Source organism: Pezoporus occidentalis, unplaced genomic scaffold (assembly GCF_034315485.1).
Source record: "Pezoporus occidentalis ecotype Australia unplaced genomic scaffold, CSIRO_AGI_Poc_V1 ctg25, whole genome shotgun sequence".
Lineage (NCBI taxonomy): Eukaryota > Metazoa > Chordata > Aves > Psittaciformes > Psittacidae > Pezoporus > Pezoporus occidentalis.
In genome coordinates this window covers 5,465,806-5,492,132 of record NW_026914394.1, presented here as the reverse complement: position 1 = coordinate 5,492,132, position 26,327 = coordinate 5,465,806, and the positions used below count along the sequence as shown (strand labels likewise).

The window sequence follows — 26,327 nt, the reverse complement described above, 5'->3', positions numbered from 1 at the left end:
AATTCATTCATTAAGCTAATGAGGTCTTGCAGTTACAGCCCACACGTCCATCTAGGTCTGATGCGATGGCTCTTGTGTTGCTTAATGGGTTGATGATGCTGGTGGCACCGTGTGAGGGTGGTGGCACCTGGGCTGTGGGCATGGCAAAGCCCCAGAGGCTGCACTAGCAGCAGGATAAGAGATTTGGGAGTAGAGGGAGGCAGTGGGGCAGCAGCACTGGCACGAAGCATCCCCTGGCTTGTGGCATGGTCAGAGCTGGGATACGGTTCCCATCTGGGCTGTGGTCACATTTGGGCTATTCACATCTGGGCTGTTGTCCATACCTGGGCTGTTGTCCACATCTGAGCTGTTGTCCACATCTGGGCTGTTGTTCCTCCCCAGGCTGTTGCAAGTGGTCACAAGTCCCTGCCTCCTTCCTACTTGGCAGCAGCCAGGGCATGGATGTGAGAAGGCTCTCAACAGCCTGAGCACAGAGGTCCCAAGGGCCAGTGAGCCAGCCAGCACAGCAGGAGCATCGCAAAGCAGCATCACCACCCTGCAGGCAGCCCCCTAATGACATGTTTTGGGGTTTCCCACATCCCTGAAGGTATCTGGGCCAAGAAGTGGGGTGGACAGTGAGGAAAACCCAGGAGCAGGGCCCCATGGGCTGGTGCATAGGGACCCTGTGTGATCACAGCTCCTGATGCAGCACTGTGACCCTGCTCTGCACATCCTTCCTCAGGAGATTATGGAGGTGCATTATGTGTGGAGGCAAAACGGATGGAGGAGCGGGCAGGAGTGCTGGGTCAGCACATTGCACAGGCTAGACACGAATGATGAGCGCTCAGAGGGAGAAAGAGACCGTGCTTAAAACAGTAAGGGTGAAAGCAGGATGGGGAAGTGCTCCCTGCCTGAAGGTCGGAGTGGGAGAGCCGGTCACAGAGTTTCCATATAACAAAGTGAAGGAGCAAGCCAGGAAAGCATGGGGCCAATGAAATGGGTTTGGTTTTGAGGTAGGAAAAGGGTGCTCAGTGCAGTGTGGGAGCAGGGTCCATGGCCTGAGGGTGAGCCAAGTGCATGCAGCATCCTGCATCCAACGGGATGGAAGCACCCATGGGGCCGCTGGCAGCAGGGGGAACGTGTGCTCTGGAACCCAAGGTCACACTCCGTGGGGCATCCCAGAAAAACAGAGCCAAAGGGACGCTCCTGCCCATTGCAGGGGCTGGCGCGGGGCACTGCCGGTGGTGCCTATCAGGCAGGGACAGAGGGAAGAGGTGACAGATAAGAGACTGAGCCTGGAGGAGAAACGGGAGAGATAAGACCCAAAGGCGCTTCCTGCACAGGGCGAGGAGGCTGCACTGGGTTCCCATAACACCAGCTGGGTGCCTGCTTCTCACCTAAAGCCAGCCTCAGCAAGGGCAGGGGATAAGGCCACCACTGATGTTAAACTGCAGATAGGTGGTTGATAAAGGGGTTTCTGCCTGGCTGCAGAGGCAGTTGACAACCGCTGATACCCCAGCAAGGCTGAGACCCTTCGCTTGAGAACGGATGGCACCGGGCAGTGGGTAGTGCAGCTCACAGCCCATCCCTATGGGATGATCAAGGAAACCCCAAGACAGGCACCATCCCATTGTCTGGGGGATGTGCAGACACACAGGAACCCCCTGGGGAGGTGTCTCTGCTGCTCTATCTCCATAAGAGACCTACAGGCACCACTTATCAGTAACCCCCTGCAGCACCCTCACCCCATGCCGGTGCCCTGCTTGTCCCCACGTAGCTGCTCCTGGAGTGCGCAGGATCAGACGCAGCACAGCAAAGACACCGGCACTGGTAGGAGCCAGGCTGGGCAGCACCACGGCTCCTGTGTGCTGGCTTGCTTGGGGTGGGATGTCCCTTGCAGGGAGGTGGATGCTAGCAGCATGGGAGGTGAAGACCAGGCAGCCCAGACTCACCCAGAGTGGTTGCCACTGGTTGGAGGTGGGCAGAGGTGACCCTGGCAGGACAATGGGGTGACAGGGTCTAACGCTTTGGGTTTTGCCTTTGCACAGCTCACCCTGTGCCTCAAGAGTCCAACCCACGCCCAGGAGCGCAAGTTTGGGGCTCACAAGTTGTCTGTGCTCCTTGGCTCTTATCTTTGGTGCCTTCCCCTTTGGAGCCTTCTACCTCTGTTTGTGGAAATCCCAGGAGTGCTGGCTCTAGGAATGCAGCACCATGTCCCAGCCTTCCCCATAGCCTGGGAGCTGTATCCCACATGGGTGCTCCTGCTCTGCTCTTTGCAATGCCTGCCTGCAGCCGAGGTTCATGCAGGATTGCGGTGAGGAATCCGAGCTGCTGGTGAATAGCAGCCGTGCTTTACATTCACAGCCCATCTATTTTGCAACAACTTCCCCGTGATGTTCCCACGTAGACAAGCCTAAGCTAGCATAGATAATGAAATGGGTTAAAGGAGACAGGCGGAGGGAGAGGAGAGGAGCCAGCAACTGGTAGTAAATCAGGGAGAGAACAGGGTTACTTTACATTCAAGGACTCGCTGGCGGCAGGGCGAGTTTGGCTTGTGCCAGGAGGCACAGGGTTTGGAGGGTGAGACGCAGCTTGGGAAGCCAGAAGCACCCCTTTGGCAGGGGCACCAACCTGCCTGTACCCACATCACCCATCCTCCTGCCGTGCCTGCCCCAGGGGTGCCACTGGGATTAAGCACAGCCGAGGGGCTGGCAGAGGATGGTCAGGGGATCCCGAAGGAGCCGGTGGGACAGCAGTGGGCTCTGCTCCACAGGGGAAGGACCTGCAGGTCCCCATCGGCTCGTGGTCGGTGGGATGAGCCGCTGAGACTCCCCACCTTTGGCACAGGTTTCGAGGCAGTCCAAACAAGCTAATTAAATCCTGCTCTGCTTAATCAGAGCCATTGAGCACCAGTCAGGAGACATTAATCCCGTGTTTTATTAGATGTTGTTTGAAGCTGTGCTTGGCACCTCGTCCCCGGCTCTCATCTCCTTCTGGGGAAGGAAGAAGGACATCTGTGGGGAAGAGCGAGGGTGCAGCAGATGGCAGCGGGGATGAATCAGGGGCTCGAGGAAGGAGCTGCAGCTCCAGCGGCATCCCCAGGGAGGGGACGAGTTACACCTCTCCCTGCATCCCACAGCTCCCCCCCTTCCCTTTCCCTGTGGCTGAGAGCCCGCGAGCCAGGCAGGCATCCCAAAAAATACGTGTTCCTCTGCATTGCATGCTAATGGCCCCGCGCGATAGGCCCTGCTGCAATTAAAGCACGCGGAGCATTAATATGCAACGTGCACAGGCCACTCTTCCCACAGCTACTCCTTCCCAAACCTGTCCTTCCTGCTGCGCATCCCTGCCCACTGGGAGCCTGCCCACGGGGATCCCACAGCAGCCCCACATGAGCTGCTGGTAGAGCCTGGTGCCTCCGTGCCTTCCCCTGGCTGTGCACAGGGGATGCTGCTTGCTCCCTGTGGGTACCCAGCACCTTCTCCTGCCTTTGGGCATGGAGCAGGGTCTCCTGGGTCATCCTGCTGGATGGGCACTCTGCAATACACCCTAACGGCTGGGAGAAATCCCCAGGCTGGTGGTTAAAGCAGCTCTCGGTTTGGGGTTTTTAATGACTTCTGGTGCCTTAATTGCTGCAACCCAAGTAAAACTCCTGACAAAGAGAAAGCTTGGCCAAGCAAAGGAGACCTCCAAGGCTTGGGAGTGCTCGGTAGCCAACATCATGTCCTCCTGCGACTCGGCTAGACAGAGCGGCTGCCTCTGGGTGTGGGGATTTATTTCTCTCCCCGAGTTTCCTGCCGTGACTTGCGTTAGAACTTTGCAGAGCCATTTAATTGCGTTCTGCGGTGGTGATGAGATGAAATTAGCCTCCCTTCTGAACCCGGGCCGAGTTGGTCCAAAGCACCAGATTGTAATTTGTTCTAATCATCAGGTCGCCGGTGGATTCACCCGGGCCAGCAGTTCCCACCCTCACTGTGCTGACACTTGGCATGTGGCAGGTCGGGCTGTGCCACCCTGGGATGGCAGTATTGCTACTTCCCTTCGGTTCACTTACGGGAAGCTCTCCGTCAAACTGCTCTTCTCCATCTCCCCTAGCAACAGCCAAGAACTGGAGCTGGTCTGGAGGAGAGGAGGGAGGATGAAGCAGCTTCCCAGCTCCCCCAGGCTGTCTCTACTCAGAGCATCTCGGAGGTGTCCTCCCTTCCTGGTTGGTGACCTGCAAGCAGACTGATGAAGGCACCTATAGATGGGAGAGCCCGGCTCCCAGCGTGTTTCCCTGGGCTAGCTTCATGTCCCAGGGGCTGGGAGAGGAGGTGGCTGTGTTTTGTCCACTCACCTATCCCAGAAAATCAATGACTTCAAAGCAAACAAGCTCCCAGTGAGGAGCACGGCAGGGAATACCCTGCGCAAGGAGAGGTCCTTTAGCTGCAGAGGGCATGGCACCAACCATGGCAGCAGCATTAATGCTTCCCACCTTGGTGCAGAGGGTATAGAATGTGAGAGTACTGTTTTGAACCAGGGACGTTTAGCGCTGCTGGAGGGTCTGATTCATCCCATAGCCTCAATCCCACGGGAGCTCCCAGTTATTTTTGAGCCCATCAGCACAGCAGCAGGATGCAAAGGCTCCGGAGACACAAAGTCTGGGATTTGTCTGGCCTGGCCCTCCGGTCTCTGCTGCAGAGGCATGCACAGAGCATAGCTCTTAACACCTGTCTTGTCATCTCCACCATCACCCTGCAAACCAAACCTGGTGTGAAACACCAGTTTTCCTCTTTCCAAAGCAAAGATCTAGGATGCCTCCAAGTCTTGATCCTTCCCCACCTACCACATTGCCAGGAGATCTCTTTTCCAACCACGGCTTGCTTTAAGCCGTGCTTTAAAGCGAGTTTGGCCCTGCTCAGGCAGGTCCCTACGGCCGGGAACATTCCCACGGGGCGCAGCAGCACTACGCACAGCCCCAGGAGGCACTCCTCCGCCCCACGGCTCCCCACACCGCCTTCAGGGGCCTCTCTGCCCTTACAGGAGGGATGCCGGGCGCATAAAGCCATGTTCAGACTCCTCAGTGTTGGCAGGATGAGGCTCAATGTGTTTAACCTCTCAGTCTTACCTATCTGATCACACAGCCTTACCCAGCACACAGCCTCCATCCCAGCTGCTTTCCGTTCGCTGTTTTGGACACAGAGGCAAGCCTGGGGCAAGGGGAAGAGCTCTTTGCAGCCCCTATTTTTGTGCTGCTCCAACATCTGGTCCTGCGTAACCTGTCACTAAAAGCAGGGAGCCCGGGTTAGTTTGCGCCTACATTCCCACAGGGAATTCCCACCCGCGGCGGGATGAGGGGTGCAGAGCCCAGCCTCCTAACACAGGGGTGCCCTTGCCCGACACCCCGGCGAGAGGAGCCCCGACGGGGCGCGTTTCCCCGTTGTTTTTAAGGGCCTCGAAGACAGGCAGGCAGCGAGGCCCCGCCGCCAGCCTCGCCCCGTTACCAGAGGCGCTCAAGCTGGCAGCGGGGGGGGGGAAGCCCGGCCCCAGGCTCCCCTTAGGGCTCCCCACAGCCAGGCCGAGGGCGGCGCCGACCAATCAGCGTGCGCTGCGCGCCGCGGCCCGGCTCCTTAAAGGGCCATAGCGCGGCACGGCGCCAGGGCAGCCCCGCCGCCAGCGGGCCGAGCAGGGGAGGGGCGCTAGGACCGCGCGCCGCCGCTCTCCCTCCCTCCTTCCCCGCCGCGGGAGGCCGCCCGCCGCCTCCGGAGCGGGGCGTGGCTCGGTTCGGCCCCGCCCTCTCCCGGCGCTGATTGGCGGAGGAGAGCGCCCGTCGGCGGTGAGGGGGCGTGGCTTCGCTCGGGTGCGCGGCCAGCGGCGCGGCGGGCGCAGCGAGCGGCGGCGGCGGGCGCGGGGCGATGGGGGCGCGGTGGCGGCCCGCGCTCTGACAGCCCCCGGCGCTCCCTCCGCGGCGGGCACAGCGGCTCCCGGCAGCGGCGGCGGCCGCCACCCCCTGCGCGGCGCGGACCATGTTCGCCAAAGGGAAGGGCTCGGCGGTGCCCTCGGACGGGCAGGCGCGGGAGAAGTAAGAGCGGCGGCGGCGGCGGCGGGAGGAGCGGGGAAGTGTAGGGGGGGTGCGAGGTGGAAGCGGGGCGGCGGTGGAGGGTGGCTTTGTGCGGGGCGGGCTGGCGGGCGGGGGGGGGGCTCCTCCTTCCCTTTCCCGTTGCTGCCCCCCTGACGGGCGCCGCTCGGCTGTTGCAGGCTGGCGCTGTACGTCTACGAGTACCTGCTGCACGTCGGCGCCCAGAAGTCTGCGCAGACCTTCCTGTCCGAGGTGAGCCCCGCCGCCCCCCGCGCCCTTTGTGCGCCGCCGCACGCACGCCCGCCCTCCATCTTGCGCGGGGCGGCGGCGGCGCCGGGGGGTCGCCGAGCGTGGGGGCCCACGCCCACCCGTGACCACCCCTAAACCCCCCCACCCCTCTATTCCCTCCTTTCCACCCCCCCCCCCCCCCTCCAACCCGCCTTCCTCTCGCCCGCAGATCCGGTGGGAGAAGAACATCACGCTGGGCGAGCCCCCCGGCTTCCTGCACTCCTGGTGGTGGTAAGTACCAAGGGGGGACGGCGACGGGACCGTCTAAGCTGGGGGCACCGTCGGGGGTGCGCAGCCCCCGCGGTGGGGGGTGAAGCCACGGTGATAGGCGTGAGTCAGCAGCAAGCCGAGTCCCGAAGCGCCCCGGACACCCCCGGGAGCGTTGGGCTGGGAAGCGGCAGGCTGGAGCTAAAGCCTCCTGCTCGGTGGCTGGAGGGCTGCTGGACGCGCCTGGAGAGCCCAAGTTGTGTTGGGGCCTTTGGGGTGCCTGTGGTGGGTGGAGAAGCCGTTAAGGTGCTGTGGTTGTTACCCCTCGAAGGCCACTTTTTGCCTCTTAAAACACCCATCCTGGTGGCCGCAGCGCTTCCAGAGATCCAAGTGGTGCCGAGCTCGGATGCACAGCCTGAGGTCCCCTCCCATGGGCCCACCGGGGTGGGAAGCAGCTCACCTCCAATGACCCCCGGTGCCGGTGCGTGAGCCCCGATGAGTAACTGCCTGCCTGTGTTTGCCTCTCTCCACCACGCAGCGTGTTTTGGGACCTTTACTGCGCAGCTCCCGAAAGGCGAGACACTTGTGAGCATTCGAGTGAAGCGAAAGCCTTTCATGACTACGTGAGTAACAAGTTTCTAATCCTCGCGGTAATGACGGCGTTGAGGAGCTCCGGCTCCTCCGCTCACCGGGAGCCGGCATGGAACCGACCAAGGGTGGGTTTTTATGAACCGACAACGTTCTGGTTTGACTGAACAGTATTTCATAACGTTGCAATTATGTAAATTAGCCCAGATACTTATCTTAAGCACTTAAAGGCATTCGGGCTGCTGGTAGAATGAAGCGCTTTTGCATAGCAATGGACAACAAAGCGTTTGCTAGAGGGTCGATGGTGAGAGATTTCGTGCTGGGGATGCCTCAGTTGGGGTGGCGAGGAGGGTGGAGATTCCCCCAAACACTGTTGAATGCCCCACTTGGTATCTCCTTGCCTTTGGAATGGCTGGAGGCATCCGTGGTTGTCTGAGTCCCTGCTTGAGACCAGCATGGTAGAGGTGTTTGCTTGTTGAAGATGGTGTTGCAGCCCCCCCTTTGGTTGATGGTGGGCATCTCCTGCATCAGTATTTGGGGTTGTTCTCTGTAAGGTGTTAGCGTGACCCAGGGGTGGGGATCCTGGGGTTGAGGTGCCTCCCAAAGACGCACCTTTGGTGAGGGTGCATGGTATGTTGGCTCCGGTGGGTGATGGGTTGTCTGCCTGCTCCCATCCCGCACACGTCGGGAGGAATTTGCATCAAAGGATTAGTCACCTGGCTGCTTGCTTGGACCCTAGTCAAGTGAGTTTAAACCCTGTAGCAGGAGCTGGTTTTGTCTGCTCCTGGGAGCCTATGGTATGGAAACCATTTTTCCCTCCCTTCCCAAGTTTCTCGTTGCCTCGACATGCCTGGGTTGGGATGTACGAGGCTTTGCCGGCAAGTAGCGCTGGGTGAGTGCCTTGGGGTCCTCCGTGTGCTGGCACTGGATGTGGTTGTCACCCTGGGGCATGGGCAGTGCCAGGCTGCTGGAGAGCCTTGTAGCTGAGCCTTGTAGGTGGGGAGGTGTCCATCCCATTGGAGCATGTGGGAAGCGGGTCTGGCTGTTTGTTAGGTGGGGGCTGTCCATCTGTCCATCCCTCCCCATGGCTGCTCTCTGCATCGTTTGTTTTTACTGGGCTGGATTAAGATGATGAACTCCTGAACTGAGGGTCAGGGCTGACAACCAGTGCTTGGCTCACTGTGATCAGCTGCGTGCTTCTGGGTGTTTGGGGCCAGATTCTGGTCTGTTTGGGTTTTTTTTTTTGAGCTTGGCTGGGACAGGAGGCTCATCAGGAGCAAGGCAAAGGTAGATCTTTGGGTGGCAAAGCCGCAGGTGAAGACGGCATTAAAAACCAAGATGTGGTAATGTTCTGTTCACAGCAGTCTCCTCATCGTGTCTGAGGATTTAGTGTATTTAGAGAAATTAATCTTTTTTTTAGCTTGGTAATAATTCTAACAATGGGCCTGAGTGCATTAGATGATTCACATAAACTTCTTTAATACACGTTGCTTTAAGCTTACTGTAAATAGACACAGTCCCGCTTGGTTTTAATTCTCGGTGTAGCGCAGTTTTGTAACAGCCCCAAGTGCCTTTACCTTTCGGGTTTTACCACGAAGACTTGAAAGAAGATCTTCACTCCCCTTTGCCTTGGCTTGTGCCACTGGTTTGGTTTCCTGGGGCATGTTTCGCCCTCCAAGCAGGGGTTGTGCTTCTCCCTGGCGTGGCCGGTGGCGGATGCTCATGGCACAATCCCGCTGTGAGGAGCGGTGTTTTCCCAGCGCAGCGTGTGCTTTACAGGGCGAGGGACCTGCCCAGCCAAAACTTAAATATTGACCAAAGAACGCAATGATAACCAGGGCAGTGTGAATAGCGCCTTGTTTCTCACCAGTCTCCATGCTAGGGCAGGATCCTGGTATCTGTAAACACAGTGGCCAGCCTTGCAGATGGGTCCTGGAGCTGGGATGCAACCCATCAGCAATGAGTGACATCTAAAGCAGGGTCCAAGCCCCAAGTGGGGCTGGACCAGTAAGTCATGAATTGCTTTATATGGTGTTTGTGATTCAAAGTATCCCAGTACAAGTCTTGCCCCAGATTGGTAGGACATTCTATTTGCACTTGGCCAACGGTGGGCAAGCTCTTGCATAGCCAGCTTGGGTTTTGCCCAAAGTATGGTTTTATTTACCCAAAGATGATGTATTTACCATGCTCCTTGAAGGGCAAAACAGAGGGATGGTCCAGGAGCAGTGTGGTAGCACCAGGGCTTGTCATAGCCACAGGGGTGCTGGCTTGGGAGACACGTCTTCGGGAAGCGGATGGTGCGCCTTGTTAGTGGGGTGCTAACAGTGGGATTTGCATGCTGCATCACTTCCACTTCATCTCCCAGTGCAACCGTATGAAAACTATTAGGAACAGCAGGACAAATTGCCAGCTTCCCCTCCAGTTTTTAATATTTAACTGCTTGGCAAGATTAAAAGCAGAAGAAAAAATCCCACCCTTCTTTTTTGGGAGACCCTTGAAAGCCATGGGCTCTTGCAGCGGCTTAGGGATATTGGGTTTTACCTTTCCCCTGAGGTTTTTCTCTTAAGCTGGGACAAAAGGCTGCTGGGGCTTGTTGGAAAGGGGTGATGGAAGCAGGGATCCACCTGGAGCAGGCATGAGGAACAACCGTGCTTCTCTTTTCCTTCCATCTCCAGCACGGCTGCGAGTCTTAATGCAGCTGACAAGTTGAGCTGTCTGGAGGGTTATTAATCAGCTTCTCCCACCAGTATCCAAAGAGTTTATCCAAGTTAAAAACACCATCAACTCCTAAAACTCAACCCGTAGCCATTGACTTGTGCTCCTACACTGGGCAAAGCCCCATGGCGAGAGTGCCGGCGTTCCGGCACGCTCCTGGAGCCGGCGAGCTTGCAACGGGATCGCTCGGCATGACAGGGGATTTCAGCCGCGGCGTTATCTGGGAATTGGCCGATGGCTGGTCGCAGTTGAGCATTTCAACGCCATGAAAGCCAATACAATTTGAGTTAGCGGTGATGACTGCCAGTTTAAATACCGCAGTGAATTTCTGTCAAAGAGCTAATACACAGAAAGGGGAATTGCAGAAAACTTGATCACCAGAACCACTTCAGTCGATTTTGGCCTCGAGCTATAGAAAATGAACTTAAATCTAGTTGACTGTTGCTACATACTTTTTGTGGTATTGCTCTGCCTGCACGGCCAGCTCGGAGTGTCAGTGTGCAGGGGAGAAAAATCAGGGTAGCCTTTGGCTTCTGGAGACTTTGACTGCATCCTTCCCCTCCTCTGCTTTTTCCCCTGAGAAGGACCCACACTTGGGAGCACTTGAGATGCTGTTTTTGCAGTGTAAGATGTATGGAGTGGTGGCTTCAGCTTGCCATTAATGTAAAGTATTGATTTTATTGTTTTAACTTTGGAAAGCTGCTGCAGTTCTTTCTAACTTGGGTCTGGAAGGATGCTCTGCTGCAGTGGCGGTGCTCGCTGCCGCTCTGGGAGAAGGTGGTGTGCTTGGGGCTCGTGTCCTTCCATCCTGGTTGGGGACAGGCAAGGTTCTTGCGTTCCCCCCACATCTGAAACAGTTCCTCTTGGACTGAGGTCTTATTGAAGAGGTTTCTGAAGCCTCTGGAGATGGATGGACATAACATATGGGCTTGTTTGCATTAGCATGCTTGGTGGGGGATGAGATGAAACCCAGTGATCTGGAACAGTTTTGGCCTGTTGGAGGTACTGGCTGAGAGTGTCACCCAGGCGCTGGAGTTTGAACCCCAAATCCAGTCATTGCACTGCTGTAAGTGTTCTCCTAGCACGCTTTGGAGGTGAGGTGTGGAAAATGGTCCTTTTCTGATGGATGTGTCCATCGTGCCCTGGATGGATGCAGGACAGGTGCCCCATCCTGGCGTTGATGTCCCCAGGCTTCAGAGTGACATCTCCTTGTTGTCAGAGCATCTTCTGCTCCTTGGTGTCTGTGTGGCCACCTCATGATGTTGGTGGCACCTGGCAGACGAGGTGACTGTCACCTCTCCTGTACCAGGCTGTCTTCCCTCTCCAGGACCAGCAAAGGCTGTGAGACTCTTGCTGTAGGCACCCATGGCTGCATAGGGTGTGAGTGGGACCAGCAAGCGTGATGCTGGTGGTGGTCCATGAATGCTTTTGTGGTGACGGTGGTGCTCCATGAGTTCTTCTCTGGTGGTGGTGGTCCATGAGCTCTTCTGCCGTATGCCCTTTGCAGCACATGCATTAGAAACGCATTGCACAGAAGAGCAGGTGGTTTTGGGGTAGGTTTGGCACAGCGCAAGGGCAGAGGATGGGAACAGCTTTGTGTGGTCCATGGGAGCCCCCACGAATATTACCTGAGCCCTGGGCATGGCAGAACATGCAGCTTCATCCCATCTCCATGTGGGATTGCATTCCATCTGGGCTCTATCTAGCCCCGCTCTGCAGGGACAGGGCTCCCTGGTAGATAACCGAAGAGAGGAGTTTTCCTTCGGGAGTGGCAGGCTGCCAGGAGCAGCGGCAAGGCTCCACATCACTATAAAGAAATACACAAAACACATACACAAATTCCTTCTCCCAGCAGCTCACTGGGCTCAGCTTCCCTCCCAGTTCCAGGTACTGGTGTGCGCATCCTGCCTGCGAGCCTGAGCATCCCTTAAACCCCCCTTTTACCACGGTGCTGTGCAAAGCTGGGTTGGTTTAATGCTCTGTTTTAAACAATATTGGCTATTGGGACAAGGCAACCTCTGCTGCTGTGCTTCCCACTGCGCGGTGGTGGGATCGGGGTGGTTCAGAGCAGCACCTTTCCGTGGGTGATGCCGATGGAGAAGGCGCCGGCGTGAAACTGGAGGTCAGAGCCCAGAGCTTATGTCTTAGTCTTTGACTGGGGAGCCTAAATATTTATCCTGTTCTGTCCCTAATGAAAACAAATTGTCAACAGTTGTTCAGTAACTGACTAAATTAAAATCTGTAATTAGTCAATTAGATTAAAGAGTTGGCACAACCTGATTGTATCATGCTGGTTAGGTTATTAAGAGAAAGGGTGTGATTTTTAATTACTGAATGCTAATTTTGACAGATTCAAATGGAAACAGACGTTCCCCCCCTTCTACCCCACCCCAAGTGCCTCTGCAAAAGTAAGGCAGGGGATGGATTTTGTGTCAACAAATGGTGTGAAGATGCAAAGTTTCTCTGGATCCGATCCGGGAGGGGTTTCTCCGGAAAAGCCCGGGGTTGGGACGGGAGGAGAAGGAGGATTTCTTCCGTCCTGCCTGACAATGGGATGGCTTGAGCCACAGTCGGGGACCTCTTGTTCTCGTGGATGTCGGGGTGTGCGTTTGGGTGCTGTGCCATCCCCATCACCCCGCTTGGCGTTCGCAATTCAGCATGCCCTCACCGATGCGCGCCAGCAGGGCAGATCCAAGTCTTATTATCTATAGGTTTTCTGTGTTCTGTTTCTAACCCCCTCCTCGATGGCAGGCCAAGCCTGCAGCAGGGAGGAGGAGGATGATGATGGGGAGGAAGGCCTTGCATGGCGAGCAGCCCGCGCCATCCCATTGTTTGCCCCGGCAGCGCCGCGGCCACGTGGGCCAGCGCGGTGAGGCCGGCGAGGGGACCGCGGCGGGAGCGAACGCCCCTGGCAGATGCTCGGCTGTGGGCGAGCACAAAGCTCGCAGCCCTGCCCTCCCCTGCTTTCTGGGGTCTCTTCCCAGGAACAAAGGGGCTGTGCTGGGCTGGGCTGTACTGGGGCGGGGGGGCTCCCCATGCTGCTGCAGCGGGCAGTGGGGAGGTTCGTTAGGTCAGGACGCCATGTATTGGGTACGAGTGAGGCTTTCCTGTTCTCCTGATCATTTCCTTCCTTACCTTGGAAACTTGGATTTTCTCCTACCTTTTGTTCCCGGTTTTTCTCTTGTAAAGCTGTCCCTAGATCTATTGGAAACAGCTGCTGGAGCGGGGCTCAGGAGCGGGCGGAGGGCTCTGGCTCTGACTCCTCCTTCACCGTGCATGGCCCCATGGCTGAGCTGGCACCACCTAAATGGCACCCGGCTGTGCAAAACCCTTGGTGAAGGGGGGGTGTGTGTGTGCTAGAGAAGAGGTGGGGGACCCACTGCAGCGGCGTTTGGTCCTTATGAGCAAAGGGGATGGCAGGGGGAGAGCAGCGCAGCACCCACAGCAGCTCATGCGCATCCCAACCAGTGCTGGGGTCTGCCCACGGGGACCACAGAGCAGGCTGTATCCCCATGAGCATCACACCGCTGCTTCACCGGCATCCCCCTCGTGGGTCAGGTTTGAAACTCCCACTGAGGCTTCTGATCAACCCACATGTTCCCCCCCCCACACCTTATTTCCCAGCAGCTTTTCCATGAAAGTCCTGACCCTGCAGATTCCCATGGGGAGACCCACCAGGGGCTGTGGGGTGGAAGCAGCACTCTCCTCCATGCTGGCAGGGAGCAAACCCAGCTCTTTGCAAGTAAACAAATACCTTGCCTCTGCCTTGCTTTGGGTTCTGTTGTTTTCTTTTCTTCTCTCACAACTCCTGCTTGTGGCCACAAGTGCCAGGAGCTGAGTTCAAAGCTGCAGCTGAGCAGTCAAGGGGGGGGATTTCCAAAACACAGCAATGCTGATTTTGAATGCTGCTTCCCACATGTGTGCCAGGACACAGCCTCCCCACCGCCACCTCCCTGCTCCCATCCCTGCATCCCATAGGAGTGATACCCATTCCCTGCGCCTGGCTGGAGTAAGAAGGCTGCCTGGGGGTATTTGGGTGAGGTTTGTGCAGCTCCCTTTGGTAAAGGCAGCTTTTCTTTTGTCTCAGGTTTGTGCATTTAAATCATGTAGTTTTTGGAGGAGAAATGCCCAGCCTCCTGCCTGAGTTTAATGCTGCGTGTATGGAGATTGTTAGTATCAGCATTAAGCAATATATATATATATGTGATTATATATGCAGTTATATCCATGCAATATGGAGAATTAAGGTTTACATATGGACGCAGATAGATGTAGGTGCGTGTGCCTGTGTGTTTGGTGTGTGTTTGGGGCAGCATGGCAGAGCAGCGCTTCACACCCAGCCATCAGGTACCCTCCAGCCTGCCTTACTCTTCCTCCTCCATTGCCATCACCACCACAACCAGTGGCTTTTAGCAAGGTGATTTCCACCTCTGTGTCCCCCAGGCTGGGCAGGAGGCTGTGGGGTCCGTCTGTCTGTCTGTGTGTGTGCGAGCAGCGCCGCTGCAGCCTGCCGCCTCGAGATAAAGTCCAAAGGAAGACCTCTGGCTGTGTCTTAAGCTAACATTTTCTTTCCCATTTTTCCCCCCTCCTTAATGTTTCTGCATCAACCCTTGAACATTTGATCTGGTGCCTCTCCTCCTGGGGTGCGGTGGCTTTCTGTAGTGAAAATGAGCTCTCGCCGCCCCTTCTGCTCGCCTCAGACGCGGCTTGGGGTGGGGTTTATTCCCTGGATTTGGGCTGGTTTCTCGCAGTCTTGCAGGGCTGAGTCTGCACCTATAATTGGGATTGTTTAGCTGCAAGGATGCACTGCAGCACCTCTGACTCCCAGCATGGCGTAGGTGCTGGCATCCCATGGCATTCCCAGTGGGCACAGCAGCCCTAAGCCAGTCCCTCCGTCCTGATGTGGGTTTTCTTCTGTGCCCCCTTCCTGCCCCAGCTCCCACACATGCTTCTGCCATCACATCTGGTCCAGCACCGAGTGCCCACCAAGTGGTTGGCCGGCATTCCCTTAGTTCCAGGCTTGCACTGAGGGTTTCCCAACCCTTGGCTTTACTTATCTATTAACTTCTGGCAACCATAAGGAGAAAAATGCCCCTGCATCACCCCCATGTGAGCCAACAGTGCCTGGCTCTCCCTCCAGAGCAGGCACAGAGCTGCTGCCTGCCCCAGGCAGTGCTTTTGCAGCTCAGCATCAGGGCAGGGGAGGAGCTGGGAGCCTGGTTTGTTGGGTTGGTGTGTTTTGCTTTTTATTTAAGTGAAAAAGGTGGTGTATGCTGGGGAAGGGGGCAGGGCGCTTCCTCGAGGCTGGTTTGGGGTGGGCAGATAAGGCTGCAGTGTCTCGTTTGGCTCTGCTCCCCTGCCAAAGCCCAACAGAGCATCCTCCTGCTCTGCCTGGCCCTCACTGGGTGCGTGTCCCCATTTCTGGAGGGAACCCCACTGGGATAAGGGCAGCCTGTGGGGCGCAGGGGCTGCCTGAGCCTCCACATCCCCCTGCCTGGGAGTGGTGCTTGCAGTGAGGAGGATGAGGAGGGAGACGTGCTTCCCTCCTCCTTTCTGCGTCACAGCCGGCCTCCCCCTGCACCACCATCCATCTGCCTGTGGGATGGGGAGGTGAAGAGGGAAGGTTATGGCTGGCGGCAGCAGCCTCATCATCACAGCTGCATCCCTTCTTGTCCCACTCCTGTGTCCCAGTGGCTCAGGGCAGGGTGCCTGTTCTTCCCAAGGAACAGAACGTGGGTTTGCCTGTTGGTGATGGACACCCTTTAGCTGGGTCTTTCTCTTACACAGGAGGTAGGTCTGGTTTTGTAAGACCCTCTTGGGGTCTGGTTTGAGGCAGGGGCAGCCACGCTTTGGAATGCTTGCTCTCATGAGGGGTGCTTTCAGCATGCTGTGTGTGCTTGGGGGGGTATGGCTGGGGATGGAGGTGGGAGCTCACAGGGAAGCAGTCACTGGTCCATATTGCACATGGGCATCTCCAGCCCAGCCCAAGTGCAGTTTTCCATGGAAAAAAACCCAAACCATCCCATTTTGCTTTATCCTGGGCACCGCAGCACCAACAACACCTAGGTGCTTCATGCCTTTGCCAGTCTTCTTTGGAGAGAAGGTCCAGGCTGGAGCACCCAGTGCTTGTTTCATCGGTAACAGCACATTTACTTGCTTGTCCCAGAGCCCTTCAGGGTGTCATGGCACGTCCTGACAGCTTGTCCGTCCTTACCTGCAGTCATCAAGGAGTTTTCAACATGACTTATATAAAGCCTTTGTACTTGGATTGCTCCACCGTGCTGCACAATGGCTTCTTTGTCATCTTGCCAGCTAATTAATTTCAACTTTTACCGCTGCTCCAGCGCCGTGCACCATCCACATGGTCCATTTGGAGCTTCCTCCCCCACCTTAAGTGTTTTCCAAGCAGTTGGACTTGTTGCTGTTGGGCATGGGAGAAACCCACTGGTGCTCATCTCCTAGAGAAGGAGCTGCGCTGGCGCAGGGGCCAGTGAAGAAACAGCCATTAGGAGGCTCAAGTTGTCTCCAGTGGCTTGTTTCTGCTGGCTGGCAGCGAAAGGTCCCCACAGAGAACATCCTCTGATGAAAATAACAGGCTCTTGCTCCTCGGCTGGTGATTGGCACCGAATGCATCTCACAGCTGGAGGTGAAAGCTTTGGCTGCATCTTCAAGACACAACCCCTCATGCTTGGGAACATGCATTCACTGGGACATGGCGATGGTTATTTCTGGAGGGTCAGGCTCTGGTTGGTTGTGTGCTGAAGATAGGTGTTTTTTCCCTTGCATCCTTGCTCTGGGTACCACCACAGCATCCCTGGTGCGGTGGGGAGTTCACCGTTGGTACCCTGGGATGCTCGCGAGGGAGCTGAGCATCTCCTTGGAGAAGGACCAGGAGGGCTGTGACCCCAGCTGCGTGTCCCCAGCCCGGTGGGGTGGGATGGGCCATGGTATTGTTTTTCCCTGGTAAGAGGGATGGAGATGCCACATGCATAAACGTCAGCTGAATTAGCAGTGGTGGGGTTTGTGTGAGCAGTGCTGCAGCAGAGGGGAGGTCCCCTCTGCTTGGGATGGGGACGGTGGCAGGTCAGGGAATATGGAATTGCTGCCTTTGTGTTTAATCTGGTTATAAGGACGGCTATTAGAGATAATGAATTTTGCCTGTCCCTACCGTTGTAATACAAGAACCCAACTGTCTTTCAGCACCGCGAAGGTCACTCCTCTTTATTTCTGGTTGTAAATTTTGCTGGTTACAGATGTTTGGGGTTGATGGACATGGCTAATTAAGTTTCTCCCGCCAGCCACTTGGCAACATGCAGGGGTGCTGGCATGGGGACGAGGTCGGAGGGCAGGACCGGAGCCTGGCAGCAATGCCAGCAGCCCATCTCACCACAGCCCCAGAGCAGGGCTGGGTTTGCACGGGCCCTCACACCTCTCTTTATGATGATTTTGGAGCATGCTGGTGGGAATAAGGCAGCATTGGGAGCAAGTTTCCATCTTTGAGGGGGAATTAAGCAGGAATTGTCACGTGCTGCCCCCACCCTGACCTTAAGAAGGGTAGGAAAAGGGGAGATCCCTTCAACATTTGCCATTGAGCATCCTTTACAGCGGTGCCAGCGGAGGCTTTTTCTCTCCCAAGATCTTAACAAGGGAATGACAGTGTGCTGGGTGGCAGGGCCGATACCCCACACCGAAATACTACCCCAAGGGGATGGGAGCCCCTTTCCCTGCGTCCAGTTTGCTCCCGAGTGTGATGCTAACCCCGCTGGGCAGGAGCCATCCGCGTGCGATGCCCGTGCTCAGGAGGCAGCACGTGCTGCCGTGCCTCCCCCCGCGCGCCTCATTTATGCCGCTCCACATTTTCTCCTCGTTTCCATGCCTTTTTCCCTCCCCTCCCTCCTTGTTTTCTTTTTGTTTTTCCTCATTCCTTCCCCTGGTGCTGCCTGTGCCTCGCCTCGCTCCTTTATTTTCACGATTCCTTATTGCTCGCAGGCCTCTGTTATCCCAGCTATTCGTTGCTCCCTGCTCGTGTGTGTGCAAAATGGGGTTTTATCCTCCCAGAAGAGGTGACCACGGTCCCCATCACTCCCCTGGGATGTGATCACTGCTTGGTGAGGGGTATCGGTGCAGGGTAAAAGCCGTGTATGTATGATGTAGATGCTCCAGGCCCTTGCTTGCAGCAGATCTGGTAGGGTGGCCGCGGGCGCCCATCACCTCCATCCCGACGTGGCTGCCGGGCACAGCGCCGGCCATCTGTCCCCTTCCGTGCGGCGCCGGGCTGCCGGCTGCTCGCCGCAACAGCGGGGCTTGCCCGGCGTCTGCGAGGGGCTTGTGTTTAAAAGGGGGGAGTAAACAGAAAAGTTCCATTTTTGCTTTGTTTGCCCCCATTTCGTATGCATAAACCTCACTTTTTTGTTGCCTTTTCCTTCCCCCCCCCCCGCCGTGTCCCCGCTGCCGTGCCAGGCGCATCCCAAAGTTTGCTGGGGCTCATCCGTGTGCGTGCGTGGATGCCAAATAATTTTATTAGCCTCCTGGAATGGAGCCAGCACGGGAGGTGGCTGCTGGGGCGCCTCTTCTTTTATTTCCCTTGCCCAGCCACCCCCCCTTTGCCTCCGCCAGCCTCCCATGGGCTGCACCATTGGCGTCACCCTTTTATTTTATATGTATTTTTCATGCATTTCTTCTCCTTTTTTCCCCTCTTTATCCCCCCCCCCCCCCCTTTTTTGCTCCCGAAAGGGTTAAAAACGATGGGGAAGTTCAGCTAGCACTTGCAAGATATGGTTGCCTTAGCAACAGGCCTCCTAATCTGGTAGGTGACCTGAGAGACTGTGGAAGATGCAGGGGTTGGTTTGGCATTTCATTATTTCATGAGGCTGCGGCTCTCCAGCTGGTTCCCTTCCCAGCGCCGCCGCCACCGCGGCTGCTCCCCCCTACCAACGCTGCCCCCAGCATTCCTTGGCTAAGCCCCGGGGGGGGGGCAGTGCCACCGTCCCTTCACTGGTCCCCTCCCTGGGTGCTGGTGGGCCCTGGGAGATGGTGCTTGGGAACGGGGAGCAGGCTTCCCCACAGCCTGAGTGGTGGTTGTTCAACTTTGGCGTGGCAAAGGTGGTTTCCTGCCTTGTTTTCCCTCTTCCCAAGGGATTTGCTGTGGTAGCCTGATGAAACAATCCATGTGGCACCCGGGAGCTAGAGGTGCTCTTGTTGGCACTTCCAAACCCCTGATTTTGGGGTCTTTGCAGCTCTTCCAAGGTGAAGCCCAGCAGTAGGGCTCTCAAGCAACAAAGTGATGTGGCACAAATAGGGCAGCAGTGATTGGAAAGCTGGTGGAGATGAGGTGCAGGGGTCCAACCAGTGTTTTGGGGAAGGAGGGCAGTGTTATTCCAGCTGCTTTAGGCTGTTCTGAGCTCACAAAGCCAAACGAACACAACCAGCGTTGTACCCACATACAGATGGACCAGGACTTGGGTGTTTCAGTGCTGCAGCATTGGTCTTCAACTCTTGTTTTCCTCTTGTAAACATCCTCAAGTTGGTGCTTCCCAGCACATTCCCTTTTCCCTTGCTGTCACGACCAAGCATTGGTGAGCACCCACCGGTCCTTGCCAGTGGTGGGGCCATCTGAATTAAGAAACCACATCGGAAAACCTTCCTACCAGTTACTTGATCTCACATAATCCCTGGGTACCGTCAGACAGGTGCTCAGACTCTTCTGCCTGTGCAGTCCCATATGGGATTTGGATGGGTGCTGGCACCCAGTGCAGCCTGCTCCAAACCATCACAGAGCTCTTAGCTGGGATGGCTGACCCGCTCTGTGCCCAAAACTGGGATGATTTCCTCCTCCCTGTTCAATGCCGAGTGGTTTGGGCATGTGGCAAGGAGACCTTGAGGGATGGGAGGTGACCAAGGAGCCATGGCCCATCTCCTTGTGGGTCCCAACAGCATAAAGGGGCCGGGATCGCGCTGGGAGCATCCCATTCCTGCAGATCCCGGCGGTGCAGACCTCTTTTGTTCCCCCCCCGTCCCTCTATTGCACGGTGGCAGCTGCCTGTGGACGCTGGGAAAAGCTGCCTTTGTTTATCCGCCTCTCCGGCAGAGCCAGCGCGGGGATGCTCTTGGATCGAGGTGCCGATCTGTCATCTCCCAGGTTTTATGCATCCCCAGACAAGAAATCAGCGGTGCAAAGCGCAGACTTTTTGTTACTTATCGCCGAGCTCTGTGCAGAGCGTGGCTGCTGAAAGCAATCTGGTGTCTGCGATGCCCAGATTTATGGTTTCCCAGCCTCACTCTAGGTGTTGGCTTCCACCGGGAAGCAAAAAACCTGGATTGAGCCATTGGTGTAGGATGAGAGCGCTGTGGCATCGGACCCAGGCGGGTCCGGTACCCAAGTGGGTGGGTACCCCAGGTGGGACAGCATCTCCCTTGCTCCATCTTAGCTGGTGGAGACAGGAGGACTGATGTCCTAGGGGAGCTGGAACGTGGCTTAGCTTTCGCTCTGGATCTCCTCTGCTCAGGGCATGCTTCTGCAAACCTCCTGCCTGCCCTTCTGGGGTGGCAGAGGCAGAAGCTGCCCCTCAGTAAGCAGTGGATGAGCCATGAAAAGAGAGCAAATCCATGCGAGCCAGCAGAATCCCTAGAAAGCCTTTTTTTGATCACTTCATCCCTTTTCCCCCCCCCATCTCTGCTTTGTGAGGCTTTCCAGGATTTGCCCCTGTTGATGGGGATTTCAGGCAGTCAGCCTGTTCCCTAGGCACAGACACACTGCCCATCAGCCGGCACGCACTGTCCTTCCGCGGAACACGGGGCTGCTGGGTGTCAGGATAATACATGGCTTTTTTTTTTCTGAAGAAAATCAAAATTCCAAGGAAAAATAGGGGAAAAAAAAAGCCGTCTCCCCCCCCGCCTCCGCCCTGCTGAGAAGCTGCTCTGCGATGGCGGCTGGAAAGCGGAGCCGAAAGTGTTGCGCGTGCCATCTGCTCCGCTTGGATCGCGGGAGCGGATGGAGCCGGCGCAGCCTCGCAGGGAAGGAGGGGGGGATACAAGGCTTGATGGGGTCCCCCCGCTCTGTTTTCCTCCCAGCTGCGGGCTCGGTGGTCCTCATATAGCATCCAGTCCTTGAGCCCCAGTCGGAGGTGTCCCATAGACACCTGGGAGGAAGAGGTCTGCAGGTCATTCCTGGGATAAAGGTGGGCATGGGGTGGGATGAGTCATGTGGAAGGGGATAGGCATGTTTTGGGGTGGTTGTTTGGGTGTTTGCAGCTTTGCTGGCTGCCTGAGTTGCAAGCATGTGCTGGCAGATGGGTGTTCTGCAGCGTAGGGTGCATCTCATGGGGACCTCAGGTGATCGCTGACATGAAAGCAGCTCAGAATGGCACATCGGTGCCTTCCAAAGGAGGTATCAAAGGAAAACTTTTCTCCCGAGGAAAGAAAAAACTGAGGCTATCTCCAAATAGAAAGAAAAGTGTTTACTTGGGATTGCAGTGGGATCACCTCTGGGCTCCCGCGCAGGTTCCTCCACATCCGGGCTTCTGCTGACTCTTTGGCTGGGGCAGTCAGAGCAGCTCGGTTTCGTGGAGTAGTTTGGATTGGAAGAGGCCCTCAAAGGTCCTTCTGCTTTACCTGCTTATCACAAAACTGGAGGTTTCTGAGACCTCCCAGTGGGTCAAGCCAGCAGATGCAGATGTGAGGTGCAGAGGGAGCCTGGGCTTGCTCGCTCTGAAGGCAGCAGTGATTGCTGCCTGTCCTGGCAGCTGCGCTGGGGGCTCTGGATGGTTGGGTTGTTCTTTATGGGCTTGTCAAGAGACAAACATCCCTGAAAGTTCTTCCCTGTGAGGGTGCTGAGGCACTGGCACAGGGTGCCCTGAGAAGCTGTGGCTGCCCCATCCCTGGCAGTGCTCAAGGCCAGGTTGGACACAGGGGCTTGGAGCAAGCTGCTCTAGCGGAAGGTGTCCCTGCCCATGGCAGGGGTTGGAACTGGATGAGCTTTAAGGTCCCTTCCAACCCAAACCAGTCTGGGATCCTATGAAAATGTGGGAACCCAACCTGGGAGATCAGCTCTGGCTGCAAGCGCAGCAGTTGCGCAGCCTTGAATTCCCCTTTGGCTTCTCTCCACCACCAGTGTGTTTGCTCTGTGTGTGTAATATGTTCCTTTATGTTAGCGAAGGAGTGCAGAGGTAGGAGACTCGGAGCGGGAGCCTGGTGCTTCCCCCTCTTCCCATGCAAAACGCGGTTGCTCCTCCTCGGCTGTGGGAGAGGAGGAAGGTGTGGGAGTGTTGAGCCAAGGGAGAAGGAAATGCTCTCTCCGAACAAAACCAGAGGGGAATGGGAAGCTGAGGGAGGGCTGAACTGGCTGGGAAGGTGTCTGAGCAGGACGCTGCAGGAGGCTTTAGGTCTTGCTGGGCTTCAGGACAATGGAAGGAATCCAACTCAGTGTTTTCCCATGCGTGTTCCCAGCTGCTGTGCATGGTCAGACCTTCATGGGGTTCCTGGGGTTAGCACAGGCTGCAGTGAAACCTCCTCAGAGCCCATCACTTCACTGGGGACCCTTTTGGAGCCCCAGCTCAACCCCATAGAGGTGAGATTCGTAACACACGTCCTCCTTGCCAAAACCTGGCTTGCCATCTCTCTCGAGGTGCCCGCTGCCATTGGCCATCCCATCTCCCTGGGTGCTAATTGCATGTGGTAGGCTCGCCCTGCCTGGACACCAAAGCTGCTCTCTCCATCCATCCTCAGCTGGACAGGGGAGGGAAAATACAGTGACAGGCTCATGGGTTGAGATAAGGACAAGGAGATCACTCACAATTACCATCATGGGCAAACCAGACTCGATGGGGGGGAGAGATTAATTTAGTTTATTAGCACTCAGATCAGAGCAGGGTAATGAGAAATAAACCCAAATCTTCAAACCACCCCTCCTGTCTTCGCAGGCTTTACTCCTGAATTCCCTGCCTCCTTCCCCCAGCAGCACGGGGGGATGAGGAACAGGGGTCGTGATCAGTTCATCCCATGTTGTCTCTGCTGCTCCTTGCTCCTCAGGGGAGGACTCCTCACACCCTTCCCTGCTCCAGCATGCGTCCTTCCCACAGCAGACAGTCCCTCCATGCCCTTCTCCAGCATGAGCCCTTCCCACCACAGGCTGCAGCTCTTCACAAACTGCTCCAGCGTGGGTCCCTTCCATGGGTGCAGCCTTCGGGAACAGACTGCTCCACTGTGGGCTTCCCATGGGATCACAGCCTCCTTTAGCATCCCCCTGCTGACACGTTTTCCTCCCCGTGCCCCCGACCTCCATGGGCTGCAGGGGCACAGCCTGCCTCACCGCAGGCTCCAGGACAATCTCTGCTCCAGCACCTGGAGCACCTCCTCCTCTCCTTCTCCTCTGACCTTGGTGCCTGCAGGGTTGTTTCTCTCCCATGTTCTCACTCCTCTCTCCACCTGAAATTGCTCTTGTGCAGCAACTTTTCCCCTCCTGAAATGCCTCATCCCAGAGGTGCTGCCAGCATCGCTGATGGGCTCAGCACCGACAGAGCCACCTCGGAGCCGGCTGGCATTGGCTCTATCAGACACAGGGGAATCTTCTAGCAGCATCTCACCCCTGTCCCCCCCCCTCATTACCAAAACCTCACCACACAAACCCAGTGCAGGCAGCTCAAGGCGCTTCAGTGGCTACCCATGAGCCGAGCGCTCCGAAATCCAGTAATTGGGCTGGAACAATTATTTTTGGCTTTTGCAGAGGGAAAGGCTATAAATAATCACCCCGCGCGCTTGTGCGGTGACTTTGCAGCCTCCGTGGGGGGGTTGCATTGGGTTTCTCTTTCCCTTTCCCTGCCGTCCGGCTGCTTTTTGCTTGGCATCTCGGAGCAGGAGACTTTATCTGTGAGTTGGTTAAAGGCACCCCTGCAATTGGCCCGAGCAATCGGGCTAACTTTGTGCAGGAGCGGTTATGCTGTCTGAGAAGCTGCCCCGGGGACCTGCAGGGCTGCAGCCTGGCCCTGAGGCTGCCGTGGTGGGGATGGGGAGGAGGAGGAGAAGGAGGAAGGCTGCTCAGGCTCGAGAAAGGAAAGGAAAGCAAAGCAAAGCTGAAAACAAAGGGCGCCAGTCTCGGTGGAATAGGACCAAGGACTTGCTGGGAAGAGGTGTGGAAGAGGCAGCGGTGGTGGGCATGCTTCTGTGCTTGCAGTGCTCCCATGGCAGCAGCTCACACAGCTTTCAGGTTAAGGGCTTTGGGTCTTAATTGAGCCAGGTTTCAGGCAGGGACTGCTCCAGAGGTGAAAGCTGCTGCATGCCAGCACGCATCCCTCAAGCTCACCCATTCAGCACCCTTGGGAGCCACAGAAGCAAGCAGCATCGAGTGCACCTTCTTTTGTAAGCCCTCGATCACATCTTAAATAAATTTGCATCTGAATTGACGGGCTGGATTTAGTGTCTTCTGGCTATAAAGCTCTTGAAGGCCCAAGCTTCCCTCACAGGGCATTGCCCCCGCTCTTGTAGGCTGCTGGGATGGTGGCATAGAGTGGTCCCAGAGTGGAGGTGGGAGAGGCATGGGGAGACTGCTCACAGGGAAGGAGAAACTTGGTTTTTTACTCTTATTTTTTAACATATTATTGAGAGGATTGGGACTTACTGACAGTCCGGTGGATAGGGATGGCTGGTGCTGGAGGACAGCAAGCCAGGCTTCCCGTTGGGAATGCTGCTCTTTGCCAGGATGTTCGTGCCCCAGGGGCCATGCAATGCTCTGGGTATGCAGGAGTGCACCCCACATCTCTCCCCTTGCTCCGCAGCAATTAAAACACATCCCCATCATATGTATAGGCTGCCAAAGACAAGGGCCATAAGGCTCTGGTGTCCTGGAGCGTGTCACTTTGGCTGGTGCACCCTTGGTACCCGGGTTCGGGGCTCATTGTTGGGGTTGGAGCTGGTGCTGGCATGAGGAGCTGTAAGAACAAGGATATCGGGAGAGGCTGCCTTCAGTAGAGCATCTCGTGAGCAGTCTCGCTGTGGCAGCTTTCCTTCATCATCCATTATTTATTTGATCCTCTGCAAAACAAACTCGCTCGTCGGCACTGATTCTGATGACGGTGCTCATTTTACAAAAGAGGTAAAAGGAACTAGTTTTGTTCCCAGTCTGAAAGACTTCAACACAAAGGTGCGTTTCCCTGCCACCTTCTGCAGCTGTTTCAGCATCAGTGAAATGAAGCTGCAGGGGTTTAGGGTGGTGATGGAAATTCAGGAGTCTCAAATACTGAACTGTTGAGTGATGCTCTTCCTTGTTGATCCCCATCTTCCAGTGACCCACAGGGCTGTTTGCTGTGGCTGGACCAAGATGCTTCACTTCCCTTATATAGCTCACAGCTGAACGTTTCTCGAGGGTTTGTGCAAGGAAAAGGGATGCTGTTGGGTGCATTTCCTCCCCATGCATGCTGTTGGAGGACGGTTCTGCTTTATGGGTGTATGAAGAACTGCATTCTTGGGGTTTGGGGGCCGTGGGGTGGTTTCCACAGGGTTATAGAGGATGTCCTCCCTGGTGGCTGAGCCAGCTCCGCTTTGCTTGCCCCACGTAAACTGGATCCGGAGTGATGGGCTGAGCACCAGGCTGGGAAGTTTGGAGGGAAGGAGGGAGGAGACGGCGCGTCGGAGCCGCGTTGTCAGGATGGAAATAACTGTCAGCCCCGTTCAATCTGTCGCCTTGTTCCCGGGGGACAATTGCAAAACAGGATTACTGGTACTTAAAAATTCATAGAAAACGTTTCTTATCACAACGTCATAATTGTTATGACTCAGAAGAGTAGAACTGCCATTTTCCTGTGCCTCTTCCCCCCCCCCTCCCCTCACTTTTGTTGCATACTGAGTCCTTAGCTGCAGCTGCGGGATTGTCAGGGAGGAAAAAAAACCCACCCAACCCAAACCAGGGCGATGCTTTATTTTATGCTAACTGCTGCATTTGACTTGAAAATGATGTCCCACTGGGTCTCGTGGTCAGCGTATTACAACGTGATGGATGGCTGTCAGAGCGGCGGTGGCTGGCAGATTGCGATGGGTGGAGGAGAACAGATGCCCGGTGACTTCAGGGGCTTTAGTGGAGCCCGGGACTGAAGACTGGAAAACAAAAGCAGATGGGAGAGCTCTGCCTGGGATAACTATTCTTCTCCAGCCACGTGTCAGGGAGGGAAGCTCATCAGGCAGCCGTGTCCCTTCTGTGCTGCTCCTCAGCAGTGAGCTGGGCTGCTTGCTGAAGCCGTGGGTGAGCTCCACTTGACCCGAGGCCTGAGCCTACGTGCAGCCCATCACTGCGGGTCTCTGAAGGGCAACCTTGGAAAGAACAGCTTGCCTTGATGGCATTTGCGCTTCGTTTGACGGTTCCTGTTAACCCTTGGCCCTACTGATGGATCCCAGGCAAGACCCGGGCAGGCTCCAGGGTTGCCCTTCTGGAGGGCAGTGTGTTGTGTGCTCTGCATCGTGTTTGTCTTTGTAGTTGTGCGGGACCATGTGGATTCGAGCCAAGGAG

At 56.2% G+C, this 26,327-nt stretch overlaps 2 protein-coding genes and 1 long non-coding RNA gene across 5 annotated transcripts in view; all 3 read left to right on the top strand.

Moving 5' to 3' along the window:
* Positions 1-26,327, top strand: part of LOC134165912 (NADH-cytochrome b5 reductase-like) — a 131,737-nt gene that overhangs the window by 49,724 nt on the left and 55,686 nt on the right. The gene's annotated exons all lie outside the window — the stretch shown is intronic.
* SSBP3 (single stranded DNA binding protein 3) overlaps positions 5,848-26,327 on the top strand; it is a 55,760-nt gene continuing 35,280 nt past the window's right edge. For 2 of the 3 annotated variants that reach the window (XM_062623091.1, XM_062623089.1), the window contains exons 1-4: positions 5,849-6,040; positions 6,217-6,289; positions 6,495-6,556; positions 7,071-7,155. In XM_062623091.1, coding sequence (XP_062479075.1) covers positions 5,985-6,040; positions 6,217-6,289; positions 6,495-6,556; positions 7,071-7,155 — 276 coding nt within the window. In that variant the 5' untranslated portion in view covers positions 5,849-5,984. Of the gene's footprint in view, positions 6,041-6,216; positions 6,290-6,494; positions 6,557-7,070; positions 7,156-26,327 lie in introns of all 3 variants that reach the window. The other variant, XM_062623092.1, reaches the window with a different exon arrangement.
* On the top strand, positions 9,773-17,034 carry LOC134165901 (uncharacterized). Its single transcript, XR_009965685.1, has 2 exons — positions 9,773-15,625; positions 16,056-17,034. It is a non-coding gene; the product is annotated as an uncharacterized LOC134165901 (long non-coding RNA).